Source organism: Canis aureus, chromosome 10 (genome assembly GCF_053574225.1).
Source record: "Canis aureus isolate CA01 chromosome 10, VMU_Caureus_v.1.0, whole genome shotgun sequence".
NCBI classification, from domain to species: Eukaryota; Metazoa; Chordata; class Mammalia; order Carnivora; family Canidae; genus Canis; species Canis aureus.
In genome coordinates this window covers 31016996-31038624 of record NC_135620.1, presented here as the reverse complement: position 1 = coordinate 31038624, position 21629 = coordinate 31016996, and the positions used below count along the sequence as shown (strand labels likewise).

General features: G+C 38.7%; 1 protein-coding gene across 37 annotated transcripts in view; it reads left to right on the top strand.

Annotated features, from left to right (window-relative positions):
• PTPRD (protein tyrosine phosphatase receptor type D) overlaps positions 1–21629 on the top strand; it is a 2191141-nt gene that overhangs the window by 1776898 nt on the left and 392614 nt on the right. For all 37 annotated transcript variants that reach the window (XM_077911920.1, XM_077911956.1, XM_077911938.1 and 34 more), the window contains one exon: positions 14349–14515. In XM_077911920.1, the coding sequence (XP_077768046.1) occupies positions 14452–14515 (64 nt within the window). In that variant the 5' untranslated portion in view covers positions 14349–14451. The remainder of the gene's footprint in view (positions 1–14348; positions 14516–21629) is intronic.

Genomic DNA, 21629 nt, shown 5'->3' with positions numbered 1-21629 from the left:
ATAGATATCCACTTGACCCAGTGCTAGTTATTGAAAAAGATTATTCTTCCCCACTGTATTACAGGGACACTGTTGCTTATAAATCAACTGCCTGAATACAAGCGGATATGTTTCTAGAGTTATTATTCTGCTCCATTGGTCTGTTTGCCCTTGAGCCAATACTTCACTATCTTAAATGTTGTTGTGGCTTTATATTAAGTCTTGATAACTGGTAGTGTTACCTTCAATAGGTCGTCCTTCAATAATTGTTCTATAGGATTGTTTTGGCTGTTCTTGGTTCTTTGTACTTCCTTATAAATTTTAAAATCAGTTTTCTATTTCTCAAGAAAAAGCATGTTGAAAGTTATATTGGGATTGCATTGAATTTATAGATCATTTCAGAAAATCTTTACAATACCAAGTCTTTTAAGCCATGAGCATATTATGATCACCCATTTATTCACATCATTTTTAATTAATTATTAATGCTACATAATTTTCTGTATAGAAATCTTATTGACTTTTACATTTATTTCTAGGTTTTTAAGATTTTTTTGGTGCTGTTGCAAATGGCACATTTTTAAAATGTTTATTTTCTAATCGTTTTTTTGTGAGTATATAATACAGCTGGCTTTTTGTATTGACCTTGTATTTAGCAGCCTTGCTAAATTTACGTACTGATTTTAATATTTACTATATCCTTATTTTTTCACCCATTCTAGTAGCTAGTCAAGTTGACTAGCTCCTATCCAAGAACAGATGCATCCAACATGTTGTCAGAAACTGGCCTGAAGAGTGGTCACTAGCTATTCAAAATGTCATTTCCTTAAAAGGCTTGTGAAATTTCCCTGTTTTTAGATTATTAACCTAACTCGAATTGTGGGGTTTATCCCTGGGAAGAAACTGCTTAAGGAAAACAGCATCCATGGAGATAAAATTATGCTAACTACTACCTGTCAGTACACTTGGTGAGATCAATTGAGATCTCAGACACATACGTCACTTCAATTATATCACCAGGAAGGAACGTCATGCTATGTGGTTTTAGCCAATGGTTAAAGACATTTTAGAACAATTTTATTGTCTCTGAGCTCAGTGGCAGAAAATATTTATAATTGGAAGAAGGGGCAAAGAGGCACAAATAGTTTCAAGGTACTGATTTTCCTAAATCACAGAACAATATGATACTTAAAATATCTGAAATCTAATGACAATGATTTTACTAGTTGCTGTCAAAAGAGGACAAAATCAATTCAGATGCTGCCATAAGAAGCCAAGTTGCCTACCTGTATTTAAAATATGATAAAGTCAGGATCCTTGGGTGGCTCAGCAGTTTAGCACCTGCCTCGGGCCCCAAGCGTGATCCTGGAGTCCCAGGATTGAGTCCCACATCAGACTCCCTGCATGGGACCTGCTTCTCCCTCTGCCTGTGTCTCTGCCTCTCTCTCTCTGTCTTTCTGTCTGTCTGTCTGTCTCTCTCTCTTTGTCTCTCATGAATAAATGAATAAAATCTTTTTAAAAATGTGATAAAGTATTGAAGAAAATAAACATTTTAAGAGAATCTTTATGTTATATTGGGCGAGATAAATATTTATTCCCTTAGTGCCATTAGTTTTTGCTGTATAACAAACCATCCCCAAACTTAGTGGATTCAACCCAGCATCCATTTATTTATCTCACAATGCTCTGTGTCAACATTTTGAACTGAGCTCAGCTAGGTGGCTCAGCTGTATGGGCCACACTCGGCTCATTTTTTCTGGTCTTGCTTGTGAGTCTCTGGTCAGCTGCCAGGTCCTCTGGGGAATGAATGACTGGTCTCAGATGGCTCAGGAGGTAGCTCATCTCTTTCCATGTCCACGTGGTCTCTCTTCCTCCACTAGGTTCACTTGGCCTTGATCAAACAGGGAACCTGATATCAGCAAGTGGAGGAGAGCACACAGGGCTGCTTCCTGAGGTTTTTTGGGCTTCTAGAGGCTCAGGATCAGAAGGCACACAATGTCCCTTCTGCCCTATTCTGTTGGTCAAAGCAAGTGGCACAGACAACCAGAGGAGGAACAGACTCCTTTTGAGAGGCAGAGTAAGGTGGCATTTTCTGATCACCAGCTACACTCCCCATATGAGAAACTATACTGCCCTATAGTGTATTTTTTTTTTTTAAGATTTTATTTGTTTGACAGAGAGAGAGAGAGAGAGCAAGTGAGAGAGCACAAGCAGGGAGAGTGGCAGGCAGAGGGAGAGAGAGAAGCAGACTCCTCCCTAGCAGGGAGCCCAACATGGGGCTCGATCCCGGGACCCCGAGATCATGACCTGAGTTGAAGGCATACACTTAGCCAACTGAGCCACCCAGGTGCCCTGCTCTGTAAAGTATTTTAAAGACAGAGGTTAAATACTGGTTGTTTCAAGTTTAGGTAACTAATAAGAAAAAGTAAGGAATTAAATGACTGCGTGTGTCGGGGTGTTAAAAGCCTTCTTGATTTAATAACGGAGGAAATCCTGGAGTGAAGACTGAGGGATGAAATGTAAAAGATAGTTCAGACCGAAAAGCTAATTCGGGAAGCTAGCCAGCAATTGACTCACAGCAGGACCTAGCTTCTAAATCCTGAAATAAAGGAGTTTTGGATTATGGGGACGGCTGTGTTTTCTAATAGTCTGGATGCAGTGTACTATTGGGTATTAGTATCACTGCTAATATTACAAGGATTAAAAGGGTCAAAACAAGACTTTGATGTACCAAACTTCAGAAACTTTTATTTAAGTGTGTGTAAAAAAGCCTTCCCGGAGTCACAGATTTAAAAGTGTGACTACAGAGATTCAGTGGGCCTACCATGTCTTTGTACATGAAAGCAGCTTTTTTTTTTTTTTTTTTCCGAGATTTCAGGAATGCAAATGAGAACTAACATCAGGTACTTTACTTTTCAAGTAAAAAATCTAAAGTGTTAAAGAATTAGATTTCTCCGGTTTTCTAGGGCCTGTTGCTCTCTAGGAACAGAGAACAGTGATCCAAAACATTGAAAAGCGACACATTATTTCTGGTTGTTTTAAACAGAATTGGGAAAGGGAGAGTGCCATAGGATCCTTGAAAAGTGAAACTGGGAGACTTTCATAAAGGGTCAAAAGACTTCACAATAGAGTACAATGGCAGTGTCCAAATAAGTAGAATGGAAGGCTCTGCAGAAGCTTGGAGCGGGGTGGGTGGTGATGGGAGAATTGCATTTTTAAAACCATTGGCACACAGCCACTGGAGTCTAAATATAAATCAGACCAGACCACGTCACTCCATAGCATAAAGCCCGCCAGTGTCTTCCCATTGCATTTCAAATGAAATCCAATCTCTGCAACGTGGCCTGCAGGTCCTGTGCAATCTGGACCCAGCTAGCTTCTCCAGCCTACGGCACATAGCTCCCTGTCCTGCTCACTGGGCCCCAGCCTCTGCCCTAGACAGTCTGTCCCTTAACCTGGAAAGCTCTTCTTTTTTTTCTATCGCCTTGCACCAGAATGTATCAGGGACCTTGTTGTCTCATGCATTGTTATGTCTCTCATACCTATCACTATGCCTGGTGTTCGGGAGGATTCATGGAGCAAAAGAATGAAGGAATTCATTTTGACAACAAAAACACAGTTGATGTGTAAAAGTTATTCTAGCTCAGGATACATGGTTTACAATTATAAAATGAAGACATTGTATGAACATCTCAAAACACAATGTCTGTTCTGCTCTCTGTGTTACATCATGTTGACATCAGCTGCCACATAGAGCCTTTAATATTTGGTTATTACAGCAAGTGTTTGACTCCAGAAGGGGTTTGGAGGACACATGAGTAAAAGCTCCCTTTCTTTATCCACTGCCACCTGAAACATACGTGAAAAAAGTCCAAATTGTGGAACATCTAAGACAGTGATTTGTGTGGCCTGGGAAATAATTATAGAACTTCTGTTTCTGTTTATTTTTTACCTCGTTTAGAAATGTCTAATTTTCTGTGTTTGACACTATATGTAGTTTATTAGTAATATAATAGGTATTTAAATACATGTTTTTCACATGCATTTTTAAACACGCACTGTATTTGTGTAGGGCTTGTGTGTACCATATTTATGTATGGGATGCACACACCAGTATAAGGTGATAAGTTTGCAAACAATGAAGATTTATGCTATGAATAGTTTTGACCCTAGTCACCACTCTATGCAAGAAAGTGAGCATATTTTCTAAAAGCTTAGCTTTGCAAAAGATTTTTACTAGGTGATGTGATAACACATCATGGTTAAATCTATGATTTAAAAAAACATTAGAGGAAACATAATAAAGAAAAGGGTCAGTCTATTAAGTGTGTGAAGGAAACGTCATTGGACATAGCCCAAAAGGCAAAAAAATTCCTAAAAAAAAATGGCATTTGAATTTGGGGCTTGATCCCCCAGCACATACCGACCATGTCCTCCATCTGTCTGTCGGCACCATCCCCCGTTTGCTCCATGTTAGTACCTGGCTGCTTTCCTACTTTGGAATATAAAAAGGTTCGAAAGGTTTCTGTGATGATATCTGAACATGGCAGAGAAGTTCGGTTGATGATGACATTTTCTTTCTAGTCACATGCGCCACTCATTTAAGAGTTTAGTTTAGTTTAGTCAGTATCAGTATCTAGAAAGTTTGGTGGTGAGGAAGTTAGTACACCTAGTTTGCAAGTAGGCTTTAAATGACTTTAAACACTCTTTCTGATATTGGTCTTGTGTATTTTGTTTGAGGATTTTAAAGAAGTATAATAAAAATGGCAGTATTTTACAAAAGCCTTTTTCTGGAGGTCTTGAATAGATTTTCTAAAAGAGTGACTCTGGGAAAAATATTTTTTTTCATTGCTGACACATCTTGGTATGGGGAATGCATAGTGCTTTTATTGCTGCAGGAAATTTTTGTACTTTATTATCAAATCACTTCATAATGCCAGCTGCTTTGAAAAATAGCCATTGTGTGTCTTCATTTCTTCTTTCAACACAGCCATGTTGCCCTAAGCAACTTTATAGTAAAGAGCACTCGGGCTGATATCTTTCCACCTGGATAACTGTCCTGTATAACTCTGTGAATTCACCATCTAACACATCTTTACTTATTTCTAGTTAGTCCATATATATCCTTGCTAGAATTTAAATTAAAGAGAAAAACCCCATAAAAAAGAACTTGATGGCAATATTCAAAATAAGTATGTGATATAATTGTGTGTCTGCATGTTATTAACTCAGTTACTAACTTGTGAGAATTTAAAAAAATCTGCTTCTGGTTAATCATTTCTACTTCTAAACACACCTATAAACTCTTTAACTCTAAGATACTCAATTACACAATAATGGGTTATTGAGTTAAAGATTTACCTTATACAGAAATTTTGACTCATGGTATAAATTTTCATTTGTGAATTATTTATCCATCTTGGGCAATGACTTTCAAATACTTTTACCTGGTGAGATTCTTTCATCCTTCCTTCCTATACCTCACTTTTAAGGTTTTCTTCCTTCTTCATGGAAATCCTTGTACTGTCTCTCAGCCAATTAAGGGAGAGACTTTTTCTTCATGTTCCTCATTTTAGAACTTACCATGGCTTCATCTAAGCTAGGTGTCTCCATTAAAGTAAGTCAGAGATGATAGAAGCTTAATGAAATATAAATATGAGGGACTCCTAGGTGGCTCAGTGGTTGAGCATCTGCCTTTGGCCCAGGGCATGATCTGGGAGTCCCGTGATCGTGTCTCACATTGGGCTCCTACATGGAGCCTGCTTCTCTCTCTGCCTATGTGTCTCTCATGAATTAAAAAAAAAAAAAAAAAAAGAAAGAAAAGAAAAGAAAAGAAAAAAAGAAATATAAATATGAGATATAAAATTGGTCTAGGTTGTAAACACTAGTCTGAGACTAACCTGATGTGTATTTTGAAATTATTAATTCCGTTATGTTCTTTTGCTTCATTCATTGCCTGCTAAAGGAGGGGGTTGAGCAAGTTGACCTATTTTTTTTTATGATTTTTGTCAAATTATGGTTCCATTCAAGGAGACACATAGATGTGAAGAAGGCTCTAATAATAAAGAAGAATGCAGTATTACTGAATATAATAAATAGGCAAGGTGAGAGAAGGTATCTGTGTATATTGGGTATCCGTGATTAATATTTGTCTTCTCTACCTTTCTTTAGGTTATATTTCTATTTGCTTTAATAACCGTATGTCTGGTTTCTCCACATAGAACCTAATTCAGAGATTTTTGGAGAGACACCAGCTTAAGTCATGAGGTCAATATTGGGAAAATGAAATGAATATTCCTTAATTCTACATTCCCCAGCCATCACGATGACCTCTCACCATTGTGCTTTCTATCTGTTGCTGGCAGTGATTTGAAAGAACATTCCTTGGAACGGAGTATTTCCATCCTGGGACTGTTCCCTCAGAGAAGAGCTAAGCTCCCAGCATGAGAGATGGGAGCCACTTCTATTCACTGACAGACATCGATGCAACAATGTCTGCCCCATTTAACAGATTCATTCTTTTAATTGGTGACAATATTTATGTCGCCTAAGCCTGTGAACTGAACTTCCCATAAGGCAAGCCAATTTCAATTCTAGTTTAGGACAAAAAGGGAAATTTGGGAGTCATCCATAATGTTTGACTGCCATGCCCAGAAATTCAAATCTGTTTTGAGTTTATATACTAAAACTGCACTGAAAACACCTAAAATTGTTTGGGTTAGAAAACAATGTACTAGAAACAGGCCTTGAAAATTCCTTTTTTTTTTTTTTTTTAATTAAAAGTTTTCCTCAACATTAGTGAACTGTCCTAAGACAGTGTTTCCCAACTTCAGCACTGTTGACATTTTGAGCCAGGTAATTTTTTTTTGGGACAGGGCCGATACTGTGCCTTGTAAGATATTTAGCAGCATCTAGCATCCCTATCCTCAACCCCTTAGATGTCACTAGCACTCTCCTTATGTTGTGACAACAAAAATATCTCTCTAGACATCACCAGATGTCCCTGGGGAGGCAGCAAAATCATTGTCAATTGAGGGCTACTGTCTAGGGCTTTGATTACTCCGAGGATGGAGTTACAGATCTACCACCTGTAAGCAAAATTGGTTTTCATTGAGCTCTAGTAAGGAAGGATTTAAAAACGTAATGTATAGGCCCTCATTTTGTCTTTAAAATCTTTTCAAGGAAAAAAAAAGTAATCAGTGCTAAAGGGAATAGTAATTTCCCCACCAATTTAAAAATTTACTTTTCCTAGTAAATTAACAAAATATATCATGTATTGCTAGATTTCTTTTCTACTATGTGTTGATGGAAATAAATAAAAATTCACATAATATATTTTTAAAACGAAGTCCATTTTATTTATTTTTATTTTTTTTTAATTTTTTAAAGATTTTATTTATTCATTCATGAGAGACACAGAGAGAGACAGAGAGGCAGAGACACAGGCAGAGGGAGAAGCAGGCTCCGTGCAGGGAGCCTGACCTGGGACTTGATCCTGGGTCTCCAGGATCATGCCCTGGGCTGAAGGCGGCGATAAACCTCTGAGCCACCGGGTGCCCAAACTAAGTCCATTTTAAACAAATAATATTTTGTGTGTGTGTGTGTGTGTGTGTGTGTGTGTGTGTGTGAAGGAAGTAACATTCTTTTTGATTTTAAGATAAATAAAATCAGGTATAGTGAGTTAGGAATGCTGATTTCACATCCATTTAAAAATGCCAGCAGTTTAAAATAATAGAGTCTCTTCTGTTTGGATAAGAAGTGGCTGGATTGAATATCTATCTTGTGAGACTGATCAGTTACTCACTTTTAATATGTGTTTTTGGAAGAATAGAACAAATAGCAGAGTCCCAATAGCATGTTGAATAGACTTGTATTGGAACTTTTTCATTGCCAGTTTCCATCAGCAGCATATGAAACTAGATGGAGGTAATCACGTGCAATAATCATTTAAAGAAATTAGATGCTTTAGAGCTATCCTTTTCGAATCAGAATTATAGTTCTATTTTTAAAGGGAAAATAGCTAGGCCAGGACATAAGGTGGGTTTTTTCCTTCTTTATCTGTTTATTTCTTGTCATATTTCACTTTTACTTCTTGAAAGAGAAAAAAACCGATCAAAGTTAATATCATTTTGTCATTAATGAAAGTAACTAATATTCATGTCTGCCTCAAAATGTAAATTTTAACATCTTGTAGAGATGTTATCGATAGTAATTTGGAAAGTGAGTCATATTATATTGAGCTCAGATAATTTGCTTTTCTCTGTATATGTTAAAAGTAAACATGTAAAGAGCCTTTTATAGTATCCATATTGGTAGATATTATTTTAATCTTCAGATATTCTTATAATTCAGTTGATTTCTTTGAAGAATTACTGTATGCTTACTTAGAGTCATCTGGTATCTTCCTATTAAGTCATAGCCCGTGCCAAAAGTGAGATGATTGAGTTATTGCTTTGTATTTAAATGTGACATAAAGTCTCTTTATCCCCCCCAAATTTTTGCCATGTATTCATGCTTAGTCCAAAATACTGAAAAAAAATTTTTTTTCTATATGACATGCTATTATGTGAAAGAGCATAATTTTGAGAGGATTCAAGTTTTACTCATAAAAATAATTCTTCATGTCCTTCAGATTTGACTGTTTCATCCAGGCATGGATTGGATAAATAGTTAATTTATCAGTGTTTAATTTATCAGTGTTTTATTTAACTTAATAGCCTTTATCTACTGTCCTTTTTCTCAGCTGTTTTTCCATGGTGGTTTTTGAGGCTTCCGACACTGCACGTATTTAAGAACTGGCATAGGGACACCTGGGTGGCTCAGTCTTGAGTACCTGCCTTTGGCTCAGGTCCTGGGGTCCTGGGATCGAGTCCCACATTGGGCTTCCTGCATGGAGCCTGCTTCTCCCTCTGCCTAGGTCTCTGCCTCTCTCTCTGTGTCTCTCATGAATAAATAAATAAAATCTTAAAAAAAAAATCTTAAAAAAAATTTGGCATAGTCCTCACTCATATTAATCAATTGAACATGACCATTTCATAATGACACCACAGATCACTTCCCATGGATGTGTATAAGTATGCTTGTCTTGCCTGTGTATGTGCCGTGGCACAAGTTTGCTGTTAGAAATTCCCATTTCTGTTGCATCCCAAGGAAGGACATTTCACTAGTGAGAAATAAAACTTTGTGCTATGATAGGAATCAAAAATGTTTCTTTTTAATAACAATATTTCCGTTTGGACCCTTTCCAGTTATATACTTGACCACTTACTGATCCTTCACATTCTGTGGAGTGGTTTTAAAAAAAGAGAGACACTTGCTTTTCGCCAGGGCATGGGACGGGGATGAGGAAGTGAGTGGCACAGAGGTTAAGTGGGTTTCCTCATATAACACAATGAATCTTTAAAATCCGATTATGAGAAAGCCAGGGCTGTGAGGACTAAGGGTTCCCAACTCACTGTTTCCATCTCCAACCCCCAAAGCCATGCCCTGTTTATATCTGTCCTGTTCCCTGCCATTGGACACATAACCAGAGTGTGTGCTGTCCAGAAGGGCAGCCACTCACCACATGTGGCTACTTAAATTAAATCTAAATACAATAAAATGTTTACTTCCCCCGTTTCACTATCTATGTTTGAAGTAGCCAATTACTAGTGCACATAGAGAACATTTCTATCCTGCAGAAAGTTTTATTGGATAGCGCTGGAGGAGTCTTGTCCTCGCTCACAATAAAATATTTAGGTGGCTCTCTCCTAGTGGAAAGCCCTCATGAATAAATGAAATGTTGAAAATTTATTTTTGTTTTTTCTTGTCGTGTCCTTGTGTTGTAACTGCACTGAGGGCAGGGAGTTCACAGATGGCTCTCAGAATCCTCCGCCAGGTTGCTAGAAACTCCAGGCCCCTCCGCTCCTAGCGTCAGCCACCACAGCCCTACTTATGCCTGTTTTACAAATTGGAGTTTCCTGGTGGCACATCTTGTGCACAAATGGTTGTTTCTCTTAAATGATTGGAAACCTGCTCTAGTCGATGTAGAGAGACCCGGCTGGTTTGGGAAGTTGATAAAAAGAAGTCACATTTTGAGACTTCCTCCTTAGCCCACCATCCCCCCCACTGCATGGATACCTCGGTGGGTAAATGCTCAGTTAAGTATTACTGCATTATGATCATTTCTAAGATGTCTAGAATTGAGAGCAGGGTGTTGTTCAATAAGCCCAAAAGCAGTAACCTGATAAACAATGAGATAAACAATGATAACTAGTTTTCTAGGACAGCAGGATTTTTTTTTTTTTTTTGTCTTGTGGAGATTTTTTTTAAATGAAACATTCTTTCCCTTTCTCTCCCTCTTTTCAAAATGATTTGATTCTTTAACTTCCTTCTAGAGTGACCGATGTAACTTTTAAAAATTATTTCTAAACTCAGGAGCTCATGGATTCTTACTTAGTAGGATGTGTTTCAGTTAATTGTAGCTAGTATTGCTCTTGCTGCCAGATTTTCCTACATTTAGCCAATGAAGGTCTCATCACCTTGACTCCTTGTTTTTGGATATAACTAGTAGTTCCTGACAATCTCTCTGCTTCCTTGTACAAGACGTTGCACACTCATTTTGCATATTTCCTGCATAAAATCTGTAATCATTCATTTTGCTAAGGGACTCGGGGTCTTATTTTTAAAGAAAGAAAAGTTCCATTTTGTCTTTTTTTTTTGTTATGTTAACCTAATCTACAGAAACACCGCACACCACAATACAGAAAGCCGAAAAAAAAAATCCTTCAGATTCATAGTAGTTTGAATATGAATATACTTGTAACCAGAAAGGGTTACAACGTTAAATTGAAGAGTTGAGTTGATGGCAGCTTATGTGATCACTTGACACAGTGATTTGTGAAGGCTTTTAGGCAAGTGCGTTCGTTGTGATCCCATTTCAAATCATGTTCTGCACCCTGGCCCTCTGTACCGTTAGCTTTTGTAATCACACATGTACAGAAGTACAAAAGTGAATATTCGGCTAATTGAAAATCAACAAAATTATTGTTCCTTAAGATCTTTGTCCTGTAAGCAATAAGAAACCGGAGAGCTTTAAATAATTTTTTCACTTTATTTTAAACTTAGCTAGTTTTTCTCGCAGTTTTATCTGCATGTCCCAGTTAAGGAAAGACACAAAGGGCGAGGCGTATAAAAATCTGAGTTAGCCTCCGCTTGGGGCTATTGGACGCGCACATAATAATTAGTGATGTAAGGTAAACTATGGTACTTTGCATATCTCTGGACCCCTTTTCCTGCTCTTTTCATTGCAAAGTGCTTGGCAACCCTTTCTCTAGGCTAATGGACATGCCTGTAATACTCACTCATCCTCATTATTTTCGCTGTCAGTGTTTCCTTAAAAATCCATTTCCCGTGTTTGTTCTAAAATTTAAACTCCATGTTACTGATATGCAAGCCAGCATTTCCCCTCTGGCAATGTTTCTAAGTAATCAACAAGATATGAAGTGGAGATTAGCTGAATGAACATCTAGCATAGGTCTTATCTTCACACCTCTCAGCTCCTCTTGTCATCCGGCACCAAGGACACAGGCCATTTGAGTATAAATATATATGTTCTTTAGCTGCACTCATTCCCAGACCCTATCATTGTTTTAAGTCCAGAGTAACATTTGTAGGTTCATTTGGAAGAATTTGGTCTTCTTAGGCCATCGCAGTCGGGTAGAGGAAAGAGCCAAATCACTTCTTCCCTGTGAGAACATTTCATACATCTACATCTCTGTGATCGCATCGAGTCATTATGTAGCAGTTGGCTCTGATACGCTTGCACAGACACAAATTGAGTCCGACAGGACTGATGTCTCCTAGACTTTCCTGTCATTTGAAATGCTGGCATGAGGATGGGAACAGTGGAAGGGGGAGGGGAGCAGAGCTGATTCCTTTAGCATGCTTCCTATGAAGTTTTGAGAATTTAGCATTTGAGAGCTGTGAACTGCTTGAGAAGTTATTTTCCAGATGAGATTGATAACAATAGCAGATTTGGAGCAGCTGGCTAGCTTTTGGTTTCAAGTAGATGTGTTTCAAAGTATAACTTGCTGCTTCATGCCACCCACAAACCTGTTAAAAATAAAAAGGGCTAGCGAGTGGATTGGTAATTACAATGATCCCCCACCCTTTCTTGTAGTTTTATCTTTCCAGCATTCAAACGACACATGCATAGTAATGAAAAAGATAAGATCTTTAAAAAAATTTTTATTCTCAGGCTCAAGCTCAGTTTCAAAAAATACAGACTAGAGTATCAGCATTACAATACTTTTTCAAGTACGAGTTATTTTAGTGGATTAGGTTATTTCTGGATATCTCTAGTATTTCCTGTCAAGGATTTTGTACGTGTTTCAAATATTCCAATATACAAGACTTAAAGGTATACTGTTTCATTTGGCAAAAATTCATTCTGATTGTCACACTCAGGTTCTCACAATAATAGAGGAAGCAACAGCATCCGATGCACTCGGGCTCTCTGTATTCAGAGCCTACTCTGTATGAGATGCTGTGCTAGATTTGCTGAAGGTTCCTATAGGAGCAAATATTTATCACTTGAAGAGTCATACATCAAATTAGTGCTTGAAGCAAATCAGTCATCGCTTCCCTTCTTTTCAGTTCCCACCCAGACCACCATTGCTCTGTGGTCTGAGTTGCTTTTCACCAGGGACTCTTGCTCCGGCCTAATGGTGCCGCACTTAGGTGTCTGTTCATCTCAAAGCCAATTTTCTTATTCTTTTGCTCTGAAACACTAAGTAGCTTTATTCGTGGTGTGCTGACTTAGATCGGCATTCAGGGCTCACTATGATGTTTTCGTTTCTTCTTCTTCTTTTTCTTTTTTAGCCTGAACCATTTTCTTTTGCCTCATTTTCTTCTGGTTTCCTAATGAATTCATCACTGCAACCCAATGGTCTCAATGTGGTACCTGCACCAGCTGCATCAGCATCACTCAGGAGCTTGTTACACATGTAAATTCTTGGACCCCTTCACAGCCCCAGTGAACCACAAACTGGGAAGTGGTGCCCAGCTATCTGTTCCCTGCCCCCCACCCTCAGCTATCTGTTCTAACAAGCTTTCTAGGTGATTCTGATGCATAAATTTGGGAAGCCCTATTTCAGCCAAACCTGGAGACTCATCTTTTCCAAAGTTCCTTTCCCACTGCCCTGCCTTTGTATGGAATTTCTGGAATGCTTTTCCCTCTTGGTTAAATCCTGCCTCTACTCCCAGGCTCCCTTTGAGATACCGCTTTATCTATGATACCACTCCTGATCCTATCTTTTATGGCATTATTTGGTCTTCCCTTCCTGGCACTCATCACTTAGGAACTTATATTAGTCATCTGATGTATCTGTTTCATTTTTCGTACTAAACTGAAAAGTCATAGAGGATAGAGTCTAACTCATTTTTGTACTTCATGGCACCTTATAGTAAGTGCATTTGTACGCACGCAGTAGGCTCTCTAAAAATAGTTTGTGGCTTATCGATTTTACATAGAAGATTGAGAAAACTAAGCTACTGCCCAGGAGACATATAAAAATCCTGTTCAATCAAATAGGCTCGGGCTAACTATTGTTTTGACTTATTGAAGCCAAACTAGACTTGAACATTGATGTGCCTTCAGGGAAGAAGCCAAATGTGCTAGTGTAAAAAATTCTAACCTCTCCTATTTAGCTGGAGAAGTTGAATTAGCCCTGTCACTTCACCTCGTGCCAAGAAAGCAGCTTCTATTATTCTGTCAATAATAGACTTTTATCCAGCACGGTGGAGCTTCTCTTAAATCTTCCCCATAGCACGGCTGTGCTCTCTCCCACTGATGTATTCACATAGTGTTTCATAAGAAGTGACAGTTTCCTTCTCACACAGCACTGCCCAAAAGGTGGCAAGAGCGGAGCGTGGAATTCAAGGTGGTTCGCTTTAGCATAGGCCGACGACTGGAACAAGATGTGCGAGGGCTGCCCCATTTTGCAAACCAAGGCACTGGGACGCCTGGGTGGCTCAGCGGCAGAGCATCGGCCTTTGGCCCAGGGCGTGATCCTGGAGACCCGGGATCGAGTCCCGCATCGGGTGGGCTCCCTGCATAGATAGAGCCTGCTTCTCCCTCTGCCTGTGTCTCTGCCTCTCTCTGTGTCTCTCATGAATAAATAAATAAAACCTTTAAAGAAAAAAAAAAAACAAACAAAAAACCCCAAGGTACTGCCCTTCTACAAAAGCATCCCGGTTACGGTTTCTGGTGTCTTTACAAGGGATTGCGTCTCTTGCGGTGGTTGTGATGGAACAGGGGGAAAAGAGGAAGAGATCTAAGCTAAGCGTCTTTGTGTTTTCTCTCCTTTTCTCTTCCTCCGCCCTTCCAGGCTCTGAAAGTGTTCCAGCTGGGGTTTCAGACCGGACCGACCCGCTGCAGCTCCCGAGGCGGTGCCCGCAAGGTGCCAGCGCGCGCTGCTGCGCCGCGGCAGGATGGTGCCCGCAGGCCGGCCGCTGCTGCTGCTCGTCGCGCTCCTCCTCCGCGCCCAGGCCGAGAGTAAGCCGCCCTCCCTCCCCTGCGGGCCTGGGCCCCTGACCCGTGGCTTTGTTTGCAGCTGACCCCGGGCTCCGCGCCTCTGAATGCGTTGCCTTTGGAAGCAAATCCCGAGACACTGTGGGATCCTCCTTGGCTACCCGCCAGCCTCTGAAAGGGATTATTGACGTGACTTCCTTACCATTTCCTCTCTCTCTTAATGCCCCTTTTCTCGTGCATCTAACTGCTCCTACTGTTTTGCCCCCCCCCCTTTTTTGATAGTCTTACCAGCCCCGTGGCAAAGATACCATGAGACCAATGATACAACAACTCAAACCGGTTAACCAGTTAGTTGATGGTGCCAATAAGTAAAGACTGTTCAGACCCATTAGACTTTTATTTAGTTTTGTGGATATTTCTCTGTTTAGAAAAATGCACAGTGTCACATTGAGCCCAATTAAACTTCCAAGCCCCTTGTAGCTGTCATAGCAGCTGTTCTAATGTACTGTTTCCGACAGCTGTCGTCGAGTACAGTATTCAAACAAATCAAGCAGAACTGACAACTTTGTGGCTGGGTGAAGGGTGTAGAAGTGTGACGAGAATTCTGTGGAGTGCAGACACCAAAGTTTGGTTTATTGGACTCAATTTATGAAACTGAGATTGTGGTCAATTAGCTTGCCAATTAATGAGAAGATCATATCTTCTTCCTAATTAGGAAGTCATTAGGTCTACCTTGTTTACATATGTTCCTTTTCCCATCTGGCCTGTGGCCTTTTGGAAGAGATAGTCCTGGAAAAAACATGTGTCTCTGGTGTGGGCTCACCGACGTGTCTGGTTTCTCCAGACTGGTACAGCTCATGAGTGAGTTGGCCATTCTCTTTGGGAGTCCCCTGGTACTATGAAAATGTGGAACATCTGCAGTCATTAACTTTTCCCTCTGCTGACTGTTTCAGTGAGATTAAATTTGACTCATGTTGAGGATGTTTCGAAGACAAGGATCCTGTGTCGTGTTGGCCCCTACCTATTAATTGAATTTTGACAAAAATTTCTTCCATAGCAGCCAATTTCTTTCTTTAAAAAGGGGCTCTGTTTTTTAAAGAGAGTTTTCCAGGACTGAAAGGAATCACGTTAATAACAGGATACATATGGAACACGCATGTTTTAAGCACATTCTCTGGTTAATAATGTATATAGTCTCCTAATTAGCACTTGAGAGTATGGGTTTAAGGTGACGCCAAGGAATGTCTAGGACAATGCCAGCAAATAATTAACCTGGAAAAGATTCAAATGAAAGATGCTTTTGTTATTTTAAAGCCATTTGTGTCAAAATCTATTTTAAAGTTTTAATCTAAATTTAGTTTATTAAAGAAATCAGGCATATGGTTTTATTTTTCTGTTTTGGCTAGAATGAAAAAGTATGTTGTTTTACAATTGTTGATTTTTGGCAAAAGCATATCAGCACCCTGGGAATCCACTTTAATTTCAGATCACAGTTTTAGAGATCTCCTTAAAGTTACTAGATATAATTATCATATATCCACAAAGTTATCCTTCTGGATAGGTAGAAATGTCGTTCTACTTTTGTTTAAATCTCTGGCGGAATGTGGCAGACTGATGTCAAGTACTCTTAAAATTGTTTTAAAACAGTCTACACTACAGATGACCGTCACCTACTCCCCTCTGGCCTATGCCTCCCTTCTCCCTCCACCTGCCCCCTTCACCACACTTCCTCTAAAGCAACCTTACAAAAACGGAAAACAAAGGCCACATTAACAACTTTTAGTTAAATTAAGATGTTTACCAGGCTATATATTTGTATGACATCAGCTTTCAACCTCAAGATGTAACCTGAAAAACAGTCTATACTGTCTTGTTCTTCCCTTTGCAACTACAGAAGGGGGCAGACTTTGCCAGATTAATTTGTTTAGTTTTGCCTTTGTCTACTTAGCCTTGGTTTAGTATGTTTTCCCTTCAGCAGATCCCTTTGGCACTGTTGAATAGGATGTATAGCCTGAGAGTTTCTGATGGAAGAGGAGAAATTGGCCATATTTCTTAAGGTGCCGTATTTTGAAATAAGAAAGAACATCCCTTATCCATCTATTGGAGGATATTCATGGCACATGAAAACACGTGGTAGAGTTGGAGATAGGATTTTAGTAACTTAAGGATGTTCAAAGAATAATTGGTAAAAAAGGATCTAGATTATCACCTATCAAATTGTGCCACTATCTTTTCATAAAACACTGAAAAAGCCCAGACATCATAAGTAGCATTGAAGAAGAATTAGACTTTTCATCATCATATAAATATAGTATTTCTGAAGCTTTCACTACAGGGGTCACTGGTTTGTTACCCTCTGTTTTGATTAGCACATTTAGCCATATTCTTCCTTTTACATAATTGTGTTTTGCATGTATACAAGGTATCAGGAGTTCTATTACAAGATTTGATAGTAATTTGTCAGAGCCATTTGAGAACTATGAAATAATTTTTTAAAAATTGTCTTCCCATTTGAGAAAGAAGACGGTGTGGGGGTGGGGAATGCAAAGAAGCCACTCTAGCTTACCACGCTGATTTAATGTGTTCTGCTCACTGCCTTTTGAAATGATTAACTCCAAAGAGCCAAGGAGTCAGGATTATCATCTGCCATGTGGAAGTCACAGTAAAGTGCTAGGTGTGATGTTGCATTAAGTAGGAGAGCTCTTATGAGCCTTGGTTCAAACCCAGGTTGAAAAATTGTGATAATATCCCTTTAGCAGAAAATTATAGTCTTCGCCAGTGCCAATTTAAAATGGCCCACAGATCCCCATTATTATTTGAAAAGGCTAGATGTATGCATGGATCTTATTTCTTTTCATCCCTGTCTCTTGAGTGAAATCATTTGGCTTGTTGTTTCTTGAATGTGTGTACACACGGTAGAGCTGTGGTCTCAGTATAACTTCTGTTCAAGCACAAACAGTAGTACTTCTTCATGTCAAGCCAACCAGCTTTCTGGTTTAGGCAGTGGCCCGATTGGGGTTCATTCTGGTTTAGGCAGTGGTGCGACTGAGGTCAAAATCTGGTTTAAGCAGTGGTCTGATTGAGGTCAATTCTGTGATAACATGCATGCACATTAAAAGTAAATTTATATTAGTGACTTCCTGGGGTATTTTTCTTTTGGGTGAATTTTCACAAGAATTTCTGGTAGTTTTATTTCATGTGTAGCTTTAGTTTTTCTTTACTAGTCATTTTTTGTTTGTTTGTTTGTTTTACCTGGTTGTGGGCTACAGACCTGCTTTTAGCACCTTCTTTCATCAAATTTGTTTCACTCTAATGAAATCACTGACTGCTTACTGTTACATTCTAGACTCAAGTTTACACTTTGACAACGGTAATTTGACCTGAATGCTTATTGGATCTTCATTAGAAACTCAAATTTTGATAGTTTAATTCCTCGAATGGCTTAGTTCATCCATTTTCTGTTGATTTTTGCATTTTTCCATCTCAGATGATGAAAGCTCCCTCACTTTCCATCCCTATCATAAGGAAGCTTCCTGTAGTCCCTATCTACTCACTATATTCCTGTCCTACATGAAAGCAATTAGTTTTTCTTCCTTTTGGTATTCTATTATTATACCTGGTGAAATTCCTTTATTTCTTTGGCTCTAGAGAATAGGCTGACACCTATGCTGTATGGTAACCACTCTTACCTTATATATTTCCCATTGGGCAGTATGGGATGATGGTTAAGAAAAAACCCAGACATCATAAATAGCACTGAAAAATTTTGTATTTTGCATTTATACAAGGTGTCAGGAGTTCTGTTTCAAAATTTAATAGTAGCTTGTCAGAGCCTAAGACTATATATATACACGTGTGTGTGTGTGTGTGTGTATACACACACACACGTATATTCATATATATATGAATATATACACACATATATACACACACATTTATATATCACAAACCACTTAAATGACCCTTTAAAAGATAAATTGCTTGGGGGATGAAAATGTTCTGAAATTAGATTGGAGTGATGGTACTAATTGAGTAAAAACATACGAAATGCCATTGGATTGTACACTTTAAGTCAGTGATCTATATGTTGTGTAGATTATATTTCAACAAAACTACCTAAAGCAGGAAAAATAAACTGCTGCTTAACCCAGCAGTTTGGTTGGATTCCCTTGGGTGTTTGCAACCTGAAAGGCAGGTGTGCTGGTTTCTTCAGGCCGGTTCTGATCGACATGCTCCCTGAGGAGGACAGGAAGAAATCTAGTTCATTTACCAAGCTCATCTGTGTCTTCCTTGTATTTCTCTTCTCTAAATTTACAGATGTGTGGCAAAATAAAAACCTTGCCTTTCCCTCCTCCTCCCCCACTTCTCAACTTAAAGTAGCTGAAGTAGCAACATCCAGCTGCCTGCAACAAGGAAAATATTCCAGCTATTTTACTACTGATCCTTAAGCCGCATTGTGGAGTATCTGTGGCTTTCTGAATTAATTGCTCTCAGCAGAGCTGCACCTACCTAGTAAGGTTCAGAATATGTCACAAAATCAACCACTGTGTACACATAAAAGCATTTTATTGATTATAGAGGGACTTGATTTTTAAAAATAATCCTAGGTATGACATGTTTCTTAACTCTGATCTCTGTGATGAGGCCCGTAGCTCAAAGGATGCAACAGTATCTGAAATATTGGTGAATTACTTCTTGTTATTGCGAATAGCCTGGTGGTAGTTGATTAATCCATTCTATGATTTCCTCTTTTTTTTTCCTTTTCTAGTCTCTTAATTTCTTTAATTTTCCTCATTTATTATTTCAAATATCCTTGATTTTTTTGGGAGCCCCACTTGCTCTGCTGCCCATTTTGCTCTGCTTCACTTAATTTTAGAAAAGCCCCGACCAGCGTCCATTGTGAAATTAAGAATCAAAGACAAAAGCACTGGTGATTGGATGGAAACCATTTCTCTGACCTATAGTTTTGTCTTTTCTCTTTTCCTCAGTTCGCTTTAGCTTTGTTTATTTATTCACCAAAGTCTTATGTGTATGCATGTGCACAGAGGGCTTTGTACAAATGGGGGAGATATAAAAATTTAAAGAATTTGGTTTCATATCAGTTTGTGATCTACCTTCAGAATTCATAGCTCACTTTTTGGAGTTTTCTAGAGCAATATTTTCAGAATTTATGTCCAGGTGAGAAATAGTATAAGACCATGGTCTGAGGAGCTGAGGTACATGTTCAGGTCCTGCCTCTGCTACATAATTATTCTGACCATGAGCAGGCTACAAATATCTGTGTGCCCCTTGTCTGTAAAATGAAGCTTGAGAACAGCACACTTGATGTGGTTATCGTAAGGATTAAGTAAAGAACTGCATGCAAAGCATCTTGAATCATAGGATTAAATATTCACTAAATGTTGGTTGCTATTATACTTTTTCCTCATTAGCGTGCATCATTTCCAAGTTAGAAGCGTCTATGTTTAGATCTCTGTTGACATTTATTATCCCATTAACTTCATAATGTGAGCAGTATCTTTTAAATATGTAAATATGTATCTTTATATATATTAATGCTTCCAAAGGACATTGACTCATTGGCTCATTCATGTATTTAATAGCCTTTTTAATAAATGTTTATTGGACACATTTCTTGTGCCAAGTATTGACTTAACTACTGGAGATACAATAGTGAGATAATGATCCCTGCCCCAACGGGCTTATACTCTAGAGGGATAGACAAATATTCAACATTAATCTCAAAAGTTTACACTTTATGAATGTGTTAAATGTTATGAGGGAAGAAAATAGGGAGCTTAGTGCCTTGTCTGTTCAGAAGAGTAATGGAAATCTTTCCTGAAGGAGTGACATTGTTTTTAAATTTTGAAATAATTTTAGACTTAAAAGAAGCTGATAAATTGTACAGGAATTTCCCATGTATCCTTCACCCAGTTGTTCCCAAAGTAATATGTTATATAATGACAGTTATATCAGGAAATCAACACTGGCAGGATACTATTAACTAAAGTACAGATTTGGCTTGTTTTATATTGGCTTATTTTTTAAAGATATATAGTTCTGTTAAATTTGAGCACATGCATAGCTCTGAGGAAATGATTTTTGAGTTCGTATCTGATAGGTGAATAGAAGCTAAGTAAACAATATCTGAAAGAGCTATTATGGTCCAAGAAAGAACGTGCTCGTGAGCCCCGAGACGGGGATAACCTAGTGTATTCTGGCACTGAAAGGATGGATGTGCCTGGATCCCAGACGGTGAGGAGAGAGAATTCAAATAAGGCTGGACAATAGGCAGAGACTGTCTAATGCAAGGCCTCATAGAACTTGTTCAAGATCTTGGTTTTTATTCTAAGAACAGCTGGGGGAGTGACAGGAAGAGATTTGCATTTAAAAAACATCCCTGTGGCTGCTGGGTGGCGAGATGCTTGGAGCTAGGCCACCAAGAATGGCTCTGAGATCTGTTGGGAGGCTGGTTAAGAAGCTATGGAAATGATGGGGTACCAGGGACAGCGTGATGGAGGTTAGGGAGGCAGGACAGCCTTGGCACTGAAAAAGTATTTTAGTTGACTATTGTGAAGATATCTTTCTCTAGAACTTGAACCATGAACAGATGATTATAATTTGGAGTGAAAGAGAAAACTAGGCTAGTAATGGATAAGTAATCCTTATTTTTATTTATTTATTTATTTATTTATTTATTTATTTATTTATTTATTTATTTAAATTTTGATTTATTTATGATAGTCACAGAGAGAGAGAGAGAGAGGCAGAGACACAGGCAGAGGGAGAAGCAGGATCCATGCACCGAGAGCCCGAGGTGGGATTCGATCCCGGGTCTCCAGGATCATGCCCTGGGCCAAAGGCAGGCGCCAAACCGCTGCGCCACCCAGGGATCCCGTAATCCTTATTTTTAATATGGCGTGATGTATGTTTCCCAAAAATATATCACTGCTCACTTTATAATTTCCCTTTTTGATTGTATTTCAGGTAATTTTATTTAAACTTATCTTTATGTTAATATCTGTGAAAAAAAAAACAGTAGAACCAGACTCAGTTTAAAATTGTGAATGAGGTTCAATAACTTACTACAAAAATATTTCAAGTTAGTTTTGTTCTGTGGCAGAAGTTTTAAATTCAG